The sequence below is a fragment of the Pteronotus mesoamericanus genome, unplaced genomic scaffold (assembly GCF_021234165.1).
Source record: "Pteronotus mesoamericanus isolate MK-2021 breed Mesoamerican mustached bat unplaced genomic scaffold, CSHL_Meso_final contig_25, whole genome shotgun sequence".
NCBI lineage: Eukaryota > Metazoa > Chordata > Mammalia > Chiroptera > Mormoopidae > Pteronotus > Pteronotus mesoamericanus.
In genome coordinates, this window is record NW_026555105.1 from 21,859,141 (window position 1) to 21,878,752 (window position 19,612).

The 19,612-nt window shown below is 47.0% G+C and overlaps 1 protein-coding gene across 1 annotated transcript; it reads right to left on the reverse strand.

Moving 5' to 3' along the window:
- Positions 1–8,868: 8,868 nt before the first annotated feature.
- Positions 8,869–18,999, reverse strand: LOC129070946 (signal-regulatory protein beta-1-like). Its single transcript, XM_054574165.1, is given in 5 exon segments — positions 8,869–8,933; positions 8,936–8,980; positions 14,141–14,485; positions 15,030–15,350; positions 18,648–18,999. Coding segments are annotated over 5 exon segments (1,044 nt in total). The 5' UTR covers positions 18,916–18,999.
- Between the last annotated feature and the right edge of the window lie 613 nt (positions 19,000–19,612).

Genomic DNA, 19,612 nt, shown 5'->3' on the forward strand with positions numbered 1-19,612 from the left:
GGAATAGCGCTGCCCCTGCCTGGGGCCTCTGCTCTCCACTGGGCCCCGCGCCCCATCTGAGATCTTCACGGTGATGCCCCACTTGGGAGCCCAGGACGAGAAGGGGCTGCAGTTGAGGGCTGTGCCTCAAATTCCCAAGCCCCGGATTTCAGAATGTGGCTGACTTTCGGCCTCATCTCCTTCATCCTCACCAACAGCTGCTCAGCTGGAGGAAGGGACAGGGTTCACCAGAGGCTGTTGGGGTGAAACCAGGTCTGCCACTGAATGCCTCCCTATTCTAACCATTTATTGATGGAACAAATAAAAACCCAAATGCAGCGTGCAGTATGGACCTCACAACTTACATGGAACTCCATCCAACAAAGTGTCCAGTAACAAGCAAAGGACTAAACAAACTGGTGCATCCAGCAAAGGAACAGTATTCAGTAATAAAAAGAAACGGCTTACTTACATGGGTACCATTTTAAGTTTCTTGAATACATTATGCTGAGTAACGAAGGCAATTTCAAAATGTCACATAGTGTATGATTCCCCTTATCTTACATACTTGAAACTATAGAACGGAGAGCAGACTGGAATTGGCCGAGGTTAGGTCTGAGGGGGACGGGGCCACTGTAAGGGCCTTGCACAGGGAGACCTCTGTGGTGGTGGCATCGCTCTGCATCCTGGTCATGGCGGTCATTACACAGACATACATGAGAGGGATCAACAGAGCAAAGCGGGGAGTGTCACTAGACTCAGCTGTACATATCCACCTCAGAGTCATTATATGGTAGACACTGAGCATTCAGGTATCCAATTTATACTCCAATGGTAGCAGGGTGATGGGGAGTAGAAAGTGTGCATCGTGGCATGAGGTCAGCAGTAACAGAACTTTGTGTCCCACCTTCGTCAGTGGTAAGTAAGTCCACAGTAAAGCCTAAGAGCAAAGAAGTGGCATTTTAAGCATCTATGTGATGTATGGGGGTAAAACCCCACCCTCAAATAATCAGCTTAGGTTTACGCACTGCTGCTTCTGAGAGGTGGGAAATAGTGGGAGATGAGGGAGACTCCCATTTTCATATGCAGAACTATAGAAATTTTTGACTCTTTAAACATGTGCATGTGTGCTGTCAATAATGGTGGAGACAAATTCTAGAATACTAATGTAACTGTGGCAAATAAAAAGAATGTCCATACTGTTAGCAGTCATAAGGGATTCTTACGCTTGTTGGATATAAATGTAATGACCAAAATCAATTATCATTCTAATCCATAGTAAGAAATCACTGTAACCGAAATTAAAACTTTTAAAGATTTCATGACCTAGAAAGTGTCAAGACAGTTCCAGATAGAGATGCATAAGATGATTAAGGAATAGAAGCATGTAAAATTGTGAATTAAAAGTCACAAAATATCTTAAAACTTAAATCTCCTATCCATGATTGGGAAAACTTAATATTGAAAAGATATCAACTTGCCTGAATCACCATATAAATGCTGTGCAATGTAATGATAATTCTAATGTGGTTTTTCATGAAACAAGACATGGCGATTTTTAAATGCTTTTGGGCCAAGAAAGCACACCGTTTTCAACAACAAGAAATGGTTAGAAGATTTTCCCGAAAGAGGTATGAAAACTGATTATAAAGCTACATTAATTAAGATAGAGTAGTTCTGACAGAGAGACAAGTAGCTCAATGGCGCAGAGAGCCCATAGAAAGAGCCACCTATGTATGGAGACTTGATGTATGGCAAAGGTCAGTGCGGGTCAGTGAGTGCGGGGTCATTTATCTTTGTGGAAGAAAAAGAGACCCCGCCCCACCTATAAACACGTGCACGCTTGCATACACACACATGGAAAACATAGTGAGGTGAGAGACATCAATGAAAGGGCAAAACCTGATCAATGACTGAAAGCTGCTATTGGTATAACCAGAGCTCCCCAATGACACCAACACTGCTCTTTGTAACCACATTAGGGAAACAAGAAGGAGTCCCCCATATGTGCCAAAGAAGCAAAGATAAGAATGTCTGTTTAAAGTTGTACTAGCCAAACATTAGGGAAAATTTCAATATCGAAGATGAGAGGAATCAATAAATTTCAACATATTGTTATAAACAGAAGCAATAGAGCAGTACAAAATTCATAAAATGAAGCTACATAGAACAGCATGAATAAATTACACAAGCTGTGTTAAACACAAAAAAATAAAATGAAGTTCCAGAATAATGTATACAGAATAATAGTATTTGTATAAAAATTAAAACACGTTGCAGTGGCTGGTGTGACTCAGTGGATTGAGTGCCAGCCTGAGAAACAAAGGGTCAACAGTTCAATTCCCAGTCAGGACCCATGTCTGGGTGCAGGCCAGGTCCCCAGTAAGAGGCGCAAGAGGCAACCACACATTGACATTTCTCTACCTCTCTTTTCCATCCATGCCTTCTTTCTAAAAATAAATAAATAAGATCTTTTAAAAACACACAAGGTAATATTAAATATGGCTTAAGTATCTATGCATATGTTATTAAAAAATAAAATGTTAAGTTTTTCAAGGAGAGATCCATCGATATTTTTTCTATTATTGTTTGTCTATTTCAGACTAGAAAAAAGTTTATTTAAGTGATTTCCAATATCTATGTGTTAAAATGAAATCAAACTTGCAAAAGCCCTGGGGAAGGGTAAGGTCTGCTCTGATTGTTAAGGGTGGTTAATAATTAGGGGCCCGGTGGAAACATGTTTTTGTGATCTGCTTGGTTCTCCTGTGAATGGGGCAGGGCAAGTTTGCAGCTCACTGCACAGGGGCACACATCCCCGAGTCCCCTCGCCCAAAGCTCCCCTTTGCTCTAAATGTCAGAGAGAAGGAACATGAAGAAGGTGTGTGGAGAGAGCGTGTCCTTGGCGCAGGCGGGGCCGGCAGAGGGAACGGCAGGCGTGCGGGGTGACCTGCCCATCCTTGCAGCTTCTTTCCACTTGCCCGAGCCCCTTGTGGGAGGCAGGAGGCGATGCATCACAGGGCCTGCCGCGGGTGTAGGGAAAATTCACTCATTTGTTCATTCACATATTAAATACACAAATGTTTCCTGAGTTTCCACTCTGGGCCCATGCACTCCTTGGCCTGGGGTCACAGCACAAGTCAGAAATGAAGTGCCTGCTCACTTCACCTCAGCGCTTCTTCCTAAGTCTGAACTTCCTTTTACACCCACGTTCATCTTTGTCATGAATCGACACTTCCACGTTTCTCAGACTGGATCTATTAGGGCAGTTGAAAATACTTTATTTATGTGAAGCCTAAAATACATAAGAGTTTCTGTGCGGAATCTTTGCAGTTTGTAGACTGTTCTACAAACAGAGGCTTTCCCCCAACTCACTTGTTACAGGTTCCACCATCTGCAGTGCAGGTGACCATGAAACTCATCATTGTCAGTCCTGATGCCCAGAAGAAAAGCCACAAAGATAACATCAGGCATCTCTGGACTTAAATAGCAGTGGGAAGAAGGAGAAATCAAATGCGGTGCTTTCAGAGCTACTTTGCTTTTGGAAGTCACCTCGGAGGGAGAAGGTTAACACTGGGAGTGCTACACACTGGGTCCAAATCCCGCTCCTCAGGTGGCAGCCGGGGGGTGTGAGTCTCTCCCAGATGTAGATGTCTGTGCTGAGGGTGGGGTGTATGGTGAGATTCTGCCTCATTCTCTTTTATTTGTTTAGATGTGGGTTTTTTATTGATTGTCCAATGTATGGGAGTCTCCCAAATAGTCGTCTCTGGATTTCTTTCCTTTTTCTTTTTTCTCTTTTCTAGAATGTTTTACTGATGAATTTTATTTTATTTTTTAGTTTTATTTATTTATGTGTTTAATTGTTGTTCAAATACCTTTGTCTCCATTTCCCCCACCATCACTCTCCCCTACCCCACCAAGCCCCACCTCCAACCCTCAATCCTACCCCCTCTTTGGCTTTGTCCATGGGATCTTTATACCTGTTCCTTGACCACTGTTTACCTTCTTGCCCTTGTTATCCCCTTCCCCTCTCCCCACGGCTCACTGTCAGTTTGTTCTTTATTTCAATGTCTCTTGCTCTGTTTTCTTTGCTTGTTTTGTTGATTAGATTCCATTTGTAGGTGAGATCATATGGTATTGATCTTTCAACGCCTAGCTTAGTTCACTTAGCACAATGTTCTCTAGATACACCCATGCTGTTGTGAAAGGTAGGAGCTCCTTCTTTCTTACTGCTATGTATTATTCCATTGTGTAAATGTATCATAGTTTTTTGATCCACTCTATTACTGAAGGGCTCTTACGTTGCTTCTAGCACATGACTATTATAAATTGTGCTGCTATGAATACTGGGGTGCACAGGTTCTTTTGAATTGGTGTTTCAGGATTCTTAGGGTATAATCCCAGCAGTGGAATTGCCAGGTCAAAAGACAGTTCCATTCTTAGTTTTTTGAAGAAGTTACAAACTTTTCCCACAGTGGCTGCACCAGTCTACATTCCCACAAACAGTGCACTAGGGTTCTCTTTTCTCCACAACCTCGCCAGGACTTGTTGTTTGTTGATTTGTATCTGATGCCATTCTGATTGGTATGAAGTGGTATCTCATTGCAGTTTTAATTTGCATTTCTCTGATGGCTAGTGATGTTGAGCATCCTTTCATATGTCTCTGTGCCCACTCTATATCCTCCTTGGAGAAGTGTCTGATCAGGTTTTTTGCCCCTTTAAAAAAAATATTTTATTTATTTATTTTGAGAGAGAGAGAGGAGGGGCGGGAGAAAGAGAGGGAGTGAAACATCAAAGTGTTGCTGCCTTTCACGCGTCCCATCCTGGGGATGTGGACTGCAACCCTGGCACTTGTCCTGGGAATAAAACCAGAGACCATTTGGTTCACAGGTTGTCACCCAATCTACCTGAGCCACACCAGCCAAGGCTCCTTTGCACATTTTTTAAATTTGAGTGCTTGTCTTCCTGGAGTGGAGTCATGTGAGTTCTTTATATTACAAGGTCACTGTTCAAAACAATCTGGTATTTGCATAAGAACTGACACACAGATTAATGGAACAATATAGAAAGCCCAGAAATAAACCTGCGTCTCTACGGTCAATTAGTATTTGATAAAGTGGACAAAAGCATAAAATGGAGTAAAAGTACCCTCTTCAACAAATGATGTTGGGAGATCTGGACAGCTACATGCCCAAAAAACAAAAACAAAAACAAAACAAAACAAAAAGAAAGAAAGAAACTGGACCACCAACTTAACACCGTACACACAAAAATAAATTCAAGATGGTTAAAAGACTTACATATAAGTAAAAACACAATAAAATTCCTAGAGGAGAACATAGGCAAGAAAATCTCAGATATTACATATATTTGTATTTACACAAAGACAAGTCTGACTCAGCAGTCCTTGGCTTGGTTTGATAAATTGCCAGGTGTCCCAAGCATTCCAAGCAAAATAGCACACAAGGAGCGGGGAGTCCTTGGCCTGTGCTGAGAAAAAGGGCTTCTGTGAGTGTCTGTAATGACTTTACTGAGATTGCTGGATGTCCTGAATGTCCCAAGCAGGAATGGTGCAGGAAGGACGGGTAGCTCTTGAGAGTCTATGCTGGGAAAGGGAGCGTCTGTAACAATTCCACTACGTAAAACAAAGAGCCTTTATGGAAAGCCTTCGTAGCTGTACATTACTCCTGAGGAGGCAGGAGGGGAACCAAGAAAATAGCTAAGGTGTGTAACCCCTGAATCCCAATAGTCAGCCGATGTATCCACTTGCAGCCTCAGCTGAGTGCATAGAACAAGCTTACTAACAATGGTCTTTCCTCTATATGTGGGGCATTTAGACTAGCCGGGTGCCAGCTTGCAGCTTTGTGCTTGTATGTATTTCATAAATACAGTTGCTACCTCATTTCCACTAATGTATTTGTCTCCTGCTTGAATCATTCCCTTGCAGGCGGGATGAGGACCGAGGCGGGGGAGGAAGGCCTCCTGGCTCGAGTCTCTCTCCCCGTCTGCAACAAATTCACTGAGTCTCTGGGCGAAGGTGAGTTCAGGTGCCTTATAGTCACATTCTGGAACCATTAGGTTTGCCTCAAAGAATGAAAACTTATGTTTTACATTTTAGCCAGCAAAGTCAGCCAGTCTGATGTCTGACGCTCACTGAGAAGCCACAATGTGAGGCAACAGCATTTCATGGATAAAGAACTATGTATCCAGCTGGCAAACCAGGAGACGAGAGAGAGGGCTCACATCAGTCCCCCCACGCCCCGCAATATAGACTTAAAGCAAAGTTTGAAAATAATGGTAAGGAGCAATTATACATATTAATTCTGACTTGGGAGTCTTGCTTGGACAACTTTGGAATTAAGTCATCAAAGGTAAGGAACGGAGAAGGTGAGAGAAGGTATAAAGGAATTCCTAGAGGGCAGGGTCTGATTGGGTGAGGTCTAGGGGCATGGCCAAGTGCCAGTTGCTGGGTCTCTGTCACTTCTGAGTACTGCCTACGAGGACCAGATCTGTGCTCAAAAGTTTGGGCTTCGGGCAAATATAGCTTCAGGCCACGCTACAGGATTAGTTGGAGTTCATTGGCTGGCTTAGTGAACATGCCAATGCATCTGGGACCAGTCTGCTGAGCTTGGGGCTCGTGTCGCTGGAGCCGTGCGAGGAGGCCTGCTGCTCTCTCCCGAGACAAACAGCAAAAAAGCTATTGGACCTGCTTTCAGTGTAAAGCCCAGTTTCCATTACATTAAGATTTCCTTCCTTTTCCCCTCATGCTGGCAAGCGTGTCCCCGACTTTGAAGCAAATCCTGCTCTTGCTGCCCTTAAAGAGATTCTTGGATCCAGATGCCAGGCTACAAGTGGGCAAGTCTTTTCCCAGAAAAGTCTGAGAACGTCTTCAGGCGGCCAGGCCCCTGGAAAGCTGTCCGTGTCATCGCCTCACAGGGTGGACACACGCAGATGGCGTGAGTTCCTCCATTAGCAAAGGAAGACAGGGCTCTTATCATGCACAGCCCGGGTCCAGACCCTGTGCACTCACACAGCTCTGTCCCTTAAAGCCCCACAATTCCTTGAGGCAGCATCACTCCCATGTTTCAGAGGAGGAAACTGGCTCAGAGAGCGTCAGCGAGTTGCCCACAGTCACGTAGCCGTTATGTGTTTTCCAGTATCGGAACCCAGGCCTCTCTGCCTACCAGGCCTCCGAGGGGAGCATGTCTGCTTGATTTCTCTAAGGAACTTTCACCACATTGCCACTCAGTGTCTGATGCATGACAGGCTGGTGTGGTTTTTAATGGCTTATCTGGTTCTGAGAATCCTACCCTTAAGACATCGTAGGCCCACACATTTTTGCAGAATAATAGTGTACCTTAATTTTTGAAGAAAGAATACTTTCAGATAGTATGACTGTTGCTGGAAATGCCATTTAACTAAAGAAAATAATTCAATACCCCCAAAATAGAAAGGAAATAATTCACTTCACCATTCATTTAAGACATATTCATCGACTGACTCTGGTGTATAATCACTTGAAATCTGTAGAAATAATCCTAAAGGTATACAGTAAGGGAAATAACATAGATCGAGAAAATCGACTGAAACTAGGGAAGGAAAGTGAGTCGCTGGTGTTTTAAATGAGACCCTTGCCCCTCACCCCCGATCCAGCTCAACAAGACCAGCTCCGCTCCAGACTCCTGCGGCCTGAACGCAGCTTCCAGCTGAAATAGTTCAGAAACCTCAACCCACTTGAAGTTACTCTTCCTCATTTTTATACTCTCCTTAAAGAGCAACCAAAAATATTATTTAAAGGGCATATCCGTTATTGAACCAACTGCCATATGGATGTGGCTAGCTCGCTGTATCAATCGTACGACTCGGTCATAGTATTGTTTTCTGTTCCTGTGGCTCCTGGGACAACGGTAATTGGAAACGGCCTGATGGCGTTAACGTCACAGCCCCTTCCGTGCTCTCCATTCCCAGCGGCTCATTTTCCCTTCTTGTCACGTTTAAGTCATGTGTATGAGGAAACGGAGCAGCAGATAATTTGGGGTTCTCTGTGTGTTGTTTCTGTGAGGACCATGTATGAAGATTCAGCTCTGGGGGCATCGAAGACTGTGAGAAGGAGCAGAAGGATCTGTGGGCAGGTGATCCGGGCTGAGCGGCCGCAGAAGCTTCTGGTCAAGTCTTTCTCTTAGGCTGGGCCCCTCAGAGAAGATAGGAGGCCGCAGAGATTGAGGGAGTCAGGTGGCAGGGGAGGATGGAAGGACCTGTGGGAAACATGTCCACTCCTAACTAGCTGGCCATCATTCAAGAAATGTTTCCTGCATGTCTCCTAAGTGTTGGGCTGTCTTTCTCCTGGGACATCTGTCATGAGAGGACAGGAAGCCCCAGAGACAGGACTCTGCCCCCTCAGCCTTCCTCCCCGGGCCCTGATGCCTTGTCTCCATCCCCTCCGCTCTGCCACCCACAGGGTTAGATGGGGAACGGCCCTCCGAGCAGGAGATCTAGGCCTTCTGAACATTACTCTAAAACGTAGATTCTTTTGCCTTAAGGACCTCAGTTATCAGAAAATGTAGAGATGGTCTCTGAGAGATCCATGCCCATAGTTGTCCCGCGTTCATCTCCCTCTGCCCACTTGTTTCAGAGAAGCCCTAAGATTGTGTGGATACCCTTTCAAAACACTTGTACAGCCCAAGTTCTACAAGACCTCACACATTTCCTGCAAGCTGGGAACACTTTAGAATGGTTCCTGAGACTTCTCAGGGTACTGAGGAAGGGGTGACATTTGTATCAACTTCTCTTGCTGCCACTTGAGCCCTGACCATGTGTGACTTGTGTGCTGGCCCCTCCTGCTGACCTTGTCCCTTCTTGACCAAACCTTGGCCTTCCTTCCCTGTCACACACTTACAGCCAGGCTCTCCAATACCTGCGGACATAGATGGCAGCAACACCAACCACTATCAGGACCACAAGCCTAGGAGGACAGCTCTGAGGATTTCAGTAGATAGTCCTAGGCCTGAAAACAGAGGAACAGGAGGGGACATTAGAGGAGACCATTCAAGGGTCCTGCACTTACTCCGCCTGCACCATCAGTGCTCTGGATCTCTTGAACCTGCTCTGGTCTCAGGCTCAAGGCAGAAATCAGGGTAAAGACCTTCTTCATCATCCATCACCACTTTCTTAGCTTGCAGGGCTGTCTTTCTTGAGGGATTGGGGGAGAGAATGTGTGCTCAATGACATGTGTGGTACCTGATTAACTGACTTGGTCCTCACATCCCTACGGGGAAGTTAATATTCTCCTCATTCTGATGAGGACACTGAGGCTCAGAGAGTTAGGGAGGGCACAGATTAGTCAGACCCAAGTGTAGAAAAATTCATCCCTGTCGTCTATATAATGACCTTAAGACCTTGTTTTTTGAATGAGGAAGGTCCAAACTCTCAGAGTTGCAGGAACAAATGTGAACAGGACAAATGAGTGGAGTGAGGACAGATGTCACAGTGAGAGAGCCCCAGTGCTGCTTGCTGGAACCACGGACAGGTCTGGGTGGCCCATGTTCTCTGGGGCTGAGGGAGGACTCACCGGCCTGACCTCATGGGACCTGCTGGCTGAAAGCCCCCTGTGACTCGAGGAAATGGCACATGTTTGGGAGGAGCTCAGACACCACTCAGCCTGCCTTGACCCCTTTGACCATGTCAGCAGAAACCTTTCTAGTGGACGCAGAGAGTCAGACGGCAGGGCACACCTTTAGATTCCTTGCAGAGTTACGATGAGCCAATTTTATTTACATAAGAATAGATATTAAAGAGCTTATAATAATAATAATAATAATAATCCTCAATGTAGGACTGAGGAATTCACCCTATTCCCTGCGGGGTGGGGGGGGGGGATGGCAATTCTAACCTGAGAGAGGCTCTCTGGGACTCTCCCTCAGGTGAAGTGAGCTTCGTTTGCAGGGTTGCACCCCCTCCTAGAGGGCAGCCCGGGTCGGAGGGCTGGCTGCACGGGGTGTCGAGGCTCAGCCCCCTCCCGTCCATGTAAACGAGTCTCAGAGGCCGCTCCTCTGTCCAGTTCCCTGTCGAGCGGCCACGTCTGGTGCCTGCACTGCAGTGGAACTGCTCCTCTGCCAGTCGTGCTCCTTCACTCCCTCAGGCGTGTGGGTCCTGACAGCTCCCCACGGGGAGCTTCCCACACGCTTCCATCCCTTTAGAGTCTGAATCCCAGGGAAACTGACCTATGGGAGTCAACTGTGAGCCTTGTGGGGAGAAAACTGTAAGATGCTCCTTAGACATTGGATCACTCATCAGGTGGCTGGTCAAGAGGCCCCGCATTGAGGGGAGGTATCACAGGGGTGGGCCCAGCAGGCCCTGTTGTTGCAGCTGTTGAACTTCTCACTGGTGCTGAACTGGGATGGAGTGACCAGAGGAAGAGAATATGTGGGCTTCAGGCATTTGGAAGTGAGTTGGGAGATGGTCATCATAAGGACTATGGGCCTGGATGACTGTCGCTGGGCATGATTTTGGGGAGAAAGACAATGAAAAGTTTCAGTGTGAGCCAGGAGGCTTCTTGATAGCATTGCAGGTTCTTTTCTTCTAGAGTCACCGGGCAGAAAAAGCTGAGATTGGGGCCAAGGACCGAATTCTAGGGATAGAGAGGGACAGGGAAGTTGAGTTCTCCAGTTCCATGAGGCCACGATGGGGAAATCTGGGACCCGGAGATAGGGACCTCTGGGCCTGGGCAGTCAACACTCTTCAGTCCCCTTCTGAGCTGCGGGGGACAATGGCAGCAGCACCTACTTATCTCCAAAGATGGCTTCTCCAAACCAAAGGAAAAAACACACCGAAGAAAAAGTACATCCTGTACACAACTGGCTCTCTGTATTACGTGATGAGAAAGTGTAAAAGGGTCAAAATGCCATCGTTGAAAACTGAAGAATCACCAAATCCTAGGGCAAAGTCTTCCACGGGGCTTCCTTCCGCGCCTCACTCAGCCACAAGGCAAAAGGCAGGCAGCAGCGGGTTGCGACCACCGCCAACGCTAAATTCAGCCTGACACTGGAATACTGCAGAGTGTCCTGGAGATCAGAACACAGATCATAGGGGAAGGCTCCAAAGGAAGTCAGTGCAAAAGGGTTGGCGCAGAATCCCTGTAATCTGTGAACATGTCACTTTACCTGTCAAAAGGGACTAGTCGGAGTGATTAAGTGAAAAATTAAAATGGGAATAATTTTTAGAATTTTTCAAGTGGAGCCAATGCACTTGCAAAGATCCTACTAAGTGAAAGTGGAGGTGGGCGAGTCATAGAAGATGTGATGGCAGAGGAAGGGCTCAGGGCAGGTGGGGCCTCAGCCGAGGAGGGCGCTGCCTCTGGGGCTGCAAAAGGGAAGGACGGGGATCCTCCCCCAGAGCTGCCAGAGGGGCCCAGTCCTGCCAACCCACTGCAGACCTCGAACTCTGAAGCTGCAGGACGATAAACGTGTTGTTGTAAAGGTACTCAGTGTGTGGGAATTTTTTTCGAGGTCATAGGAACCTAATACAGAGAGGAGGGGACATTTAAAAGGACAGGTGAGACTGTAGAGATGGGCACCATTTAAAGTGCACAACTTCTGTGGGAAGGAAAAAAAGGGAAGAAGAAGGAAAAGGGCTCTTTGGCAACTGAGTGTTATGGGGGAAAGTAGGGGAGGTATGAAATCGAGGGTTCTTAAAGGCAAACAAGAACAAAAATTTTGAAGGCTCAGAACCGTTTTCCCATTGTTGAAACCCACCAGCAAGTATTGTAATTCTGCACTAATGTGTGGATTTTGCTGTGCTGACAGAAGTGAGGTTCATTCATGCAGAAATATTGTAAAACACCCCAATACCACAAACATGACCAATAAGTTGTGCCTTCTTTGGCCACACCCCTTGGACCGTGACTGCAGTGCCCCGCGCCCTCTGCTGCTGGGGTGGGCTGTGGGTTCCCCGTGAAGAGGGTCCACAGACGTCCTGCACTTGGCCCCATTTTGCCAACACAGACGACCCAAACACCATCTCCAGCCTCAGAACTTAGCGGGCCTGCTGGGTCAGGCACAATGGGAACACCCAGAAGTAATTGCCTGATTTGACCCTGTGGGAGGTGGAAACTCAAAAGCAAGCCCGAGGCGGCCCAGGGAAGATGGCGGAGACCCATTTCTCCTGCTCGCCTTGGTCAGTCCTCCTCTGGCCCTAAGAGGTAACACCAGGTTTGAGCAGTGGAGGGGGGATCTGAGAGATGGAAGGGAAGGCACACCGGCTCGGGCCCTGAGGGTGGGAGACGACACACAGCATTCAGGTGTCATAGGTGGCACTATGCCAGCACCCAGGCATGGAATGCAGCCCAGGTGTGGCATTTCAAAAGGTCTCAAACCAATCATCTATGTTCCATTCCAAGAAATGAGGAAAAAGGGAGCAAAATCAACCCAAACCAAATAGGAGACAGGAATTAGAAAGCAAAGAGAAAAAAATCAACGAAATTGAAACAGAAAAGACAAGAAAAATGAAAAGGGGGTTCTTTTAAAGATGCATAGAACTGAAAAATTTCTATCAAGGCTGATGAAGGAAAAAGAAGGAATGACGTATTTCCATGCGAGGAATGAGCTGGGAAAGCACTGTGACCCGCGGACATCAGCAGGGGAATGAGGGATATTGTGAGTGACTTTGCAGTAGGACGGTGGTGACTGTTGCTGGTCTGTTTTTTTTTTTTTAATTTACTCCTAATTAGAGAGAGAGAGAGATCAATTTGTTGGTCCACTTACTTATGCATTCATGGGTTGATTGTTGTACGTGCCCTGATTGGGGATCAAACCTGCAACCTTGGTGTGTCGGGACAATGCTCTAACCAAGGGAGTAACCTGGCTAAGGCTTTTGCTGGTCTATTGTCATAAATCTGGGGAAAAGAAGGTCTGTATTGTGACCATGCACAGTTACTTGAGTGCCCTATACAGACGGAAACTTTTGGATTTTCACCAAGCAGTAGGCCTAGGCGTTTGCTGGGGTGATCTTAGCGACGCAGATGGAAAAGCCTTGGATGGAATGAATTGAGGCCAGGAGCAGTGTAACGGAATGAATATGCTATCCTATTATAAAGCCACCCATATTAATCTTAGTGAACGTTAAATCTAGCTTGTTATACTAATCTGATTTTTCCTTTCAGATCTAGAGTTTACATGTTGAAAGTTTCTTTCCTAAGTATACCTTACTAGAATCAGCAGTTTCAGTTCCTGGGTGAACCTAAGCAGCAGTCTGACCTCAAGACCCTGGCTCAGTTGATAAGAACCAGAGGGCCAACTCAAGCAGCTAAAGCTGCCCAACTCTGATATACACCTCACTCCTGCCCTTCGCCAGCCTCCTTCAAAGTTGTCAAGGACACTAGCTTGTAATAAAACAGCATCTTTCTATAAGAATCTCAGGAACTAACTTCAAAAGATACAGATTCCAACCTTCAGGTACTCCAGGGCCAGGAGGTTTGCTGACCTTCAACCGTGAAACCATGATGATGCACAGTAGGCCACTGCTCAGCCCGTTCCAGGCTCTTACCAGAACAGGCTGTGCTGGTCTGCACAAAGAGAAGTTTTCAACCCCCTCCCCTTGCTCTCTTTCATCTGTTTCCCATCTTCTTTCTTATAAAACAAGCCTATACCAGCACTGAGAGATTAAGATGAGTTTTGGGATGAGAGTTCCCCCATCTCCTCAGAGGCCTGGCACTTGAATAAAACTCTTTCGTTCTCACCGGCATCTGTCTCATGAGGTTAGCTTTCCTTGCTTAGGCAGCCACACCTGGGTTTGGTTATAGGCGGAGGTTAGAAAGAGCAAAGATGAGGGAGTGGCTGATGTGCTTGGTGAACACAGTAACTGCTGGGTGAAGAAGGCAAGAGCCAGGAAACTGTGAGCAGGCTGGCCTTCCGCCCTCGCTCCCTCCCTGTTTCTCTAATCTATATTGATGTCAAAACATCTATAAACATATGTACCAAACTCTTACCAGTTGTGACTTTGGAGTGCAAGGTTTGGAAGAGGGGAATTCACTTTAAAATTCTACTTTCTATCATTAGACTTTTAGGTTAGTCTATAATTGGCACGAGTTACTACTTATAACATTAAAACTAAAGATAAACTCTGAAAAGACCTGGGTCAGTTCAGATGGAGGCCTTTTCCCAGATTTTACCATTGTCCTGGCCTTTCAGGTGAGTGGAGGGCTCCAGGGCGAGGTTCCTACTCACTGCCCACTGCCCATGAGGCTGCAGCTGACAGATGAGCACCACGTCCTCCCTGCGGGCAGACAAATTCACCAGGTACCAGCTCCTTCTGCTGATGGTCCCATCCTTGTTCTCTATGAGAGTCCAGGCTGTTTCTGTTTGGGACATGTTTCCATTCTCCAGCCAGGTCAGCTGTAGGTGCTGGGGGCAGAACTTCTTCACAATGCAGGGGACAACATTTGTCTGGTTCTCTGACATGGGGCGTTGGGTAACTTCCAGGGTAGGCAGAACCGAAACAGCACAGGGCAGAAGCTCTGACCTCATGGAGCACACAGACCACATACGTGGGCTCTGTAACTTAGCTCTCCCATTATAGCAAGGGCATCATAGAGGAAGGTGCTTAGACACTGAGTATACTGTTTCATATGAATGAAATCACTAAGCACCGCATCCTGCACACAGCAGGTGCTCAATAACTAGTCGCTGCTATTAGGGTAATATGATTTAAATCAACCGTCACAGCTCCTGACATGCAATTGGTACAGTAATAACTGTAGTAAAATAAATGAAATCACCAAGCACCTAAGAGGTTGGCTTATAGTAGGTGCTCAGTGAGTGGAGTTGACATTGGTAAAGCAGATGAAACTACTGAGCACGCTGCTTGGCAGGCAGTAGATTTTTACCAGGCAGCTGCCATTAAATAGTGCTGAGTGATGGGCAAATTTGTGTGTCAGGTGATGGGAAGGACTGTCAGGGATTAGATTCCAGGCAATTGCTGCTGTGGAGCAAAAATCAGGAGGAGCAGCTTGGAGGCTGGCGCTCAGGTGCGGGCTTGGTCTGAGTGTGAGGGACATCTACCTCTGATGGTCTCTGACAAGCTGGCAGTCCCACGAAGAGGAGGGCTCCCCTGCAGGGTGACACGGTCCACCTGGCGGATGACCTGGGAGCGGACATCCCCCGGGGCCAGCTGCACCCTGGCCGTGCTGGAGACGCTGTAGGAAGGGCTGTCTCCCTCTGGGTCCACGGCGGTCTGGGAGGCTGGGAGCTCGTTCCCGTCTCTGAACCATCTCAGTATGATGTTCCTGGGGGAGAAGCCATGGGACTCGCAGATGAAATTCACTGTCTGCCCAGGTGGAGCCCTTGTGGCAGGACATGATACCATGGGGGTAGATGATTTGGCTGCAAAAGGAGCGTTTGTAAACAATAAACACGATTGTGATCCTCACTGCTAACAATTAGTGTGTAGCACTGCCAAGAACCATCACAGACTTTATTTTTATCCTTCTAATAGTGCTTGGATGGTGGTGTCATTGTCCTCATCTTACAGAGGAGGACACACGGGTCCTCAGAGGTGAACTCCGAGAGAGAGCCTGATCAACAAGCAATTGCAGCTCTGAGTTAAAATTTCACTTTCTTTCCTCCCCAGGTGATATCCCAACAGCGCGGCCTCAGGAACAAAATTACTGATCAGTATCATTCTTTGTAATAACCAGTCCTAGCCGCCCTCCTAACCACTGAACGGGCACCATAGTTATTACCACTTCACAAATGGGAAAACTGAACTTGAGGAAAACAGACTTTCCCAAGACCAAACAACTGTGGGATGACAAGACCACGGCCTGGAAAGCGTCTCTTCCCTTACCAGGCTCACCTCCTAATATCCTGTAAAGGTTGATTTGATTATGTTTTCAATATTTGGTTAATCGATAATTTAACGTTACATTATTAACATATTGTACAGACTTTCTGCAGGTGAGGAACTCAGGCCCACCAAAAAGAACTGGGTCACAACATTGACATAACACCTAGGTTTGGGGGTGCTACTCATGGCTGGGCGATTCAGACAGAGCACATCAAGTCCCTTCCACATTCCTAAAAGTAGCCCATGGTTACCAGCATTTTAGAGAGTAGACAATAGAGGCCGGGAGAAATGAAGATACTATCACTTCTCTCACTACTGCATTCCAGATGTATTTCCTGTGGCCTCCCAAGTATTCAAGTTCATCAACGGAGCAAGTGCCCACCTTCAGGAACCTGACACTAACTGCCACGTTCTCCAGGGAGGAGTGGATTCCAAGGGCTCAGGCCCGGTGACCGTGTAGCAATAATGGAAGACATGGGCTTCAGACAACTCAGTCTAAAACATGAACTCTTGCTCAGGAAAAAGTCCAGCACCCTCCAGGAAATGCCTCCCCCTCCTCATTCTCAGTCTGCAGATCCAGGATTGCTGCGCATGGTGTTGCTGTGGGTGCAGTGGCTCCTCTCCGCTCTGCCCAGGTTGCTGTCCCCAGGCTGCTACTGCACACTGCTCCATAAAGACAAAGTGCCACAGCAAAAAGGGGACAGCATCCTGATTGCTTTTATAGGCTGCGCCATGTCCTCGGGAACTGGGTCAGTGTATGAGAGACATTTGTGTGCCTATCTGATCGGGTTGTAAAGCTAGACCTGTTTCTCCCCTGAGATCTTTTTATTTTTTTTTAATTAATTTATTTTTTTAGAATTAGTTTTCCCTTGTAATTGAAGATATAGTGATAGGATGCACAAACAAGCATTTGAATTATATACAAGTCATGAAGCCACTTCTGCTTTTTTGTAAGTCCTGCACAAGATACAGGGACTGCCTGAGAAAACCTTAAAATGTCATTGCCTTTACATTTAAAGTTCAATCCAAAGTGTGGAGCTTTCCCCACACTTTGACAAGCACAGTGGGGTGTGGCAGAGAGGAGGAGCCATGAGTCAGGAAGTTAGGGGTTCAATCTTAGCCTCCCTACCAGCTCACATGTCAGGTACTTTGATCTGTCAAAGGGACAATGGATGAAGATGTGGCCCCTGGCTCCCTCCCGCCTCCCTGCTTCCTCCTCCAGGGCCTGGGAAAGAGGAACAAGCACTCGACCAGGAGGCAGCAGACCTAAGCGGCAGTAGAGACACTTACTAGCTGTGATTGCCTAGGCAACAAATGCACCATTTGCGAATTTTTGTAACTTCTGAAATATTAGAATACACCTACCAAACCTGCCTATGTTCAGGGGCTGTGCAGAGACTCCACTGCTACCACACCTAGGAGGAAATTTGGCAATATCCACACAAATTGGAGTAGCAATGCCACTTCCAGCGGGCATCTCTCTCTCTCTCTCTCTCTCTCTCTCTCGTGCAGTGACAAATGGACAAAGTTATCCTCTGCATCACTATTTCAAGGTCAGACACAACTTATATCTATCAACAGAAGGCTGTCACTCAATGGTGCTGTCTCCATATATTGGAGAGTTAGGCAGCTCTTGAACAAGGGGCAGCTCTAGGTGCTCATGTGGATGCTTGATTTGGGGTGATGAAGCTGAAGGTTGGAACAAGTCCCCAGTCACCTTAGGCCTCAGGGTATACATGCAAAGAGCATTCTGAAGCTTTGGGAAACCAGTGAAAAGGAGAAACGCTGGCTCCGTGATTAAGTAGTTTGCCGTAATGAGCTTTAACTCTGTGCTGACTCTGATGGAAAGAGTGTCTACCTCTGGAAAAGGAAAAAGCCAGATGGACATCGGATTGGGTTCTAGAAGATCATCTCACTTACGGCCTGTGGGACAATAGGCACAGCTCCTGTTACCTTTTGACCTCATGCTCCCCTCTGCGTGTGGGAGGTTGGGCTGGGTGGTCTAAAGCTCCTTTGTGGGCCGACATTGCACGCTTCAGGATCCTGGGCATCTGGCGGAAAACCCTAAATGAGCTCTTCTACTGTCTCAATGGGGCGAAGCTTAAGTCACCCAAAGGGGTCACCTCTTCCTTGGGTGAGGGACTTGGAGGCTTCAGTGACCAAAATAAAGGGAGTTTGTCAGACAGACCCACAGTGAGCGCCCAACCTCTGGGCACCTCCTCCCAGCAGGGCTGTCAGAGTAAACAGGGGGTCTGTGCCTCTTAGGAATTTCTTCTCATGTGATGCCTCTGAGGAGGAAATAAAGCAACACATCCCTCTTCCCTGCCCTGCATGCATTTCTCCCCACTGGAGGGAAGAGAACAAAGCTAGGTGGGAGAAGAGCATTTCCCTGCTTAGTCCACGGCAGCTTCCACGGCACCCAGAGCAAGCCCTGGCTCACAGCAGGTGCTTAGTAACATCTGTATGAGGAGACTCAGCCACATAGGAAGGACCACTTTCTGGAGGCAGAGGTGAAGTCTGACCTTGTGATGGGCAAGTCACTCAGACCTTCAGTTCTTTCATTCTTAGAACCAATGGGCTGGATGGGATTAGAAGATGCCAGGGCTAGGGAGTTAGGAAAATGAGAGTTACAGACTTTTCCCACCATTTACCATCCATGGAGCCTGAGTTCAATTTCCCTGATCTGCAAAGGGGTAATATCAGGTCATGAATCAGATCCTGACTATAACCATCCACCACTACACCTGATTCTTAGTCATTTCTCAAAAAACTAAGGGCATCTTTATTGAGTTGTTGTCATGTGCCAGAGATGAAGGATCCCACACTGTACTCACCACTCACGATGAGCTGAGTGCCTGCCCCAGACTTGAGCTCCGTGTCATCGGGTTCTCCTCTGTGGAACTTCACACAGCGGTAGGTACCAGTGTCTGCTGTGGCGATGTTGTTGATGTGGATGGAATAGTCCATGTTGTCTCTTCTTGTTACATCTATAGCACTTGTTACTCGGGGGAAGTGACCTCCTTTGAAACTGTAGATTAACTGTCGGTCTGGCCCTGTTCCTCTGAACCGCATGACGGTTCCCACGGGGAGCAGGGAGGTCATTGTGTATCTCAGAGTGGCCGCCCCTCCAGCTGCCGCTGCCACTGCCACTGGCTTCTCAGGCTGAATCAGCTGCAGCTCCTCACCTGCCCCTCCTGGGGTAAACACAAAGCAGTTATTTATTCATCCATGTGTGATTGTATAGGCTTTGTCAAGTGTTCGTCATCAACAGCTTTCATTGCCTGAGTGCACACCCTGAGCGGGCCGCAGCTCTGCACATTGCATGTGTCGTCCATGTGACCCTCACAACGAGACTCTCTTACAAATGAGGAATCTGAGGCACAGAGAGGTCACGTGATGTAGCAGAGAGTGGGTTTGGGAGCTGAGGCCTCTCTAGAACTGTCGTGTCCCCCACCTATTCCGGCTATTCACTTTGTGGCCTCATGAAGAGATGTACTTCTGGAACTATCCATTGGGCAGGACCTACATGTCTTTAGACCCCTAATTTGTGAGAAGAGTTGATGGCTGTATGTTGTGGGTGTGCACTTAACTACGAGATCTCTGTGGATAAACTTCTGTCTCTCACAGAGATCCTCATGTCATTGTGCAGTCAGATCCATCAGCCTGGGTACTTGAGTGACAGTGATGTGCAGTGCTCCCAACACACGATGATTGTATCATTCAATAAAGCAGTAAAAGTGTTGTTTTTCCCCATAGCGTAGCTATATTCTTTCTTTTTTTTTTTTTACTATTGCTACTT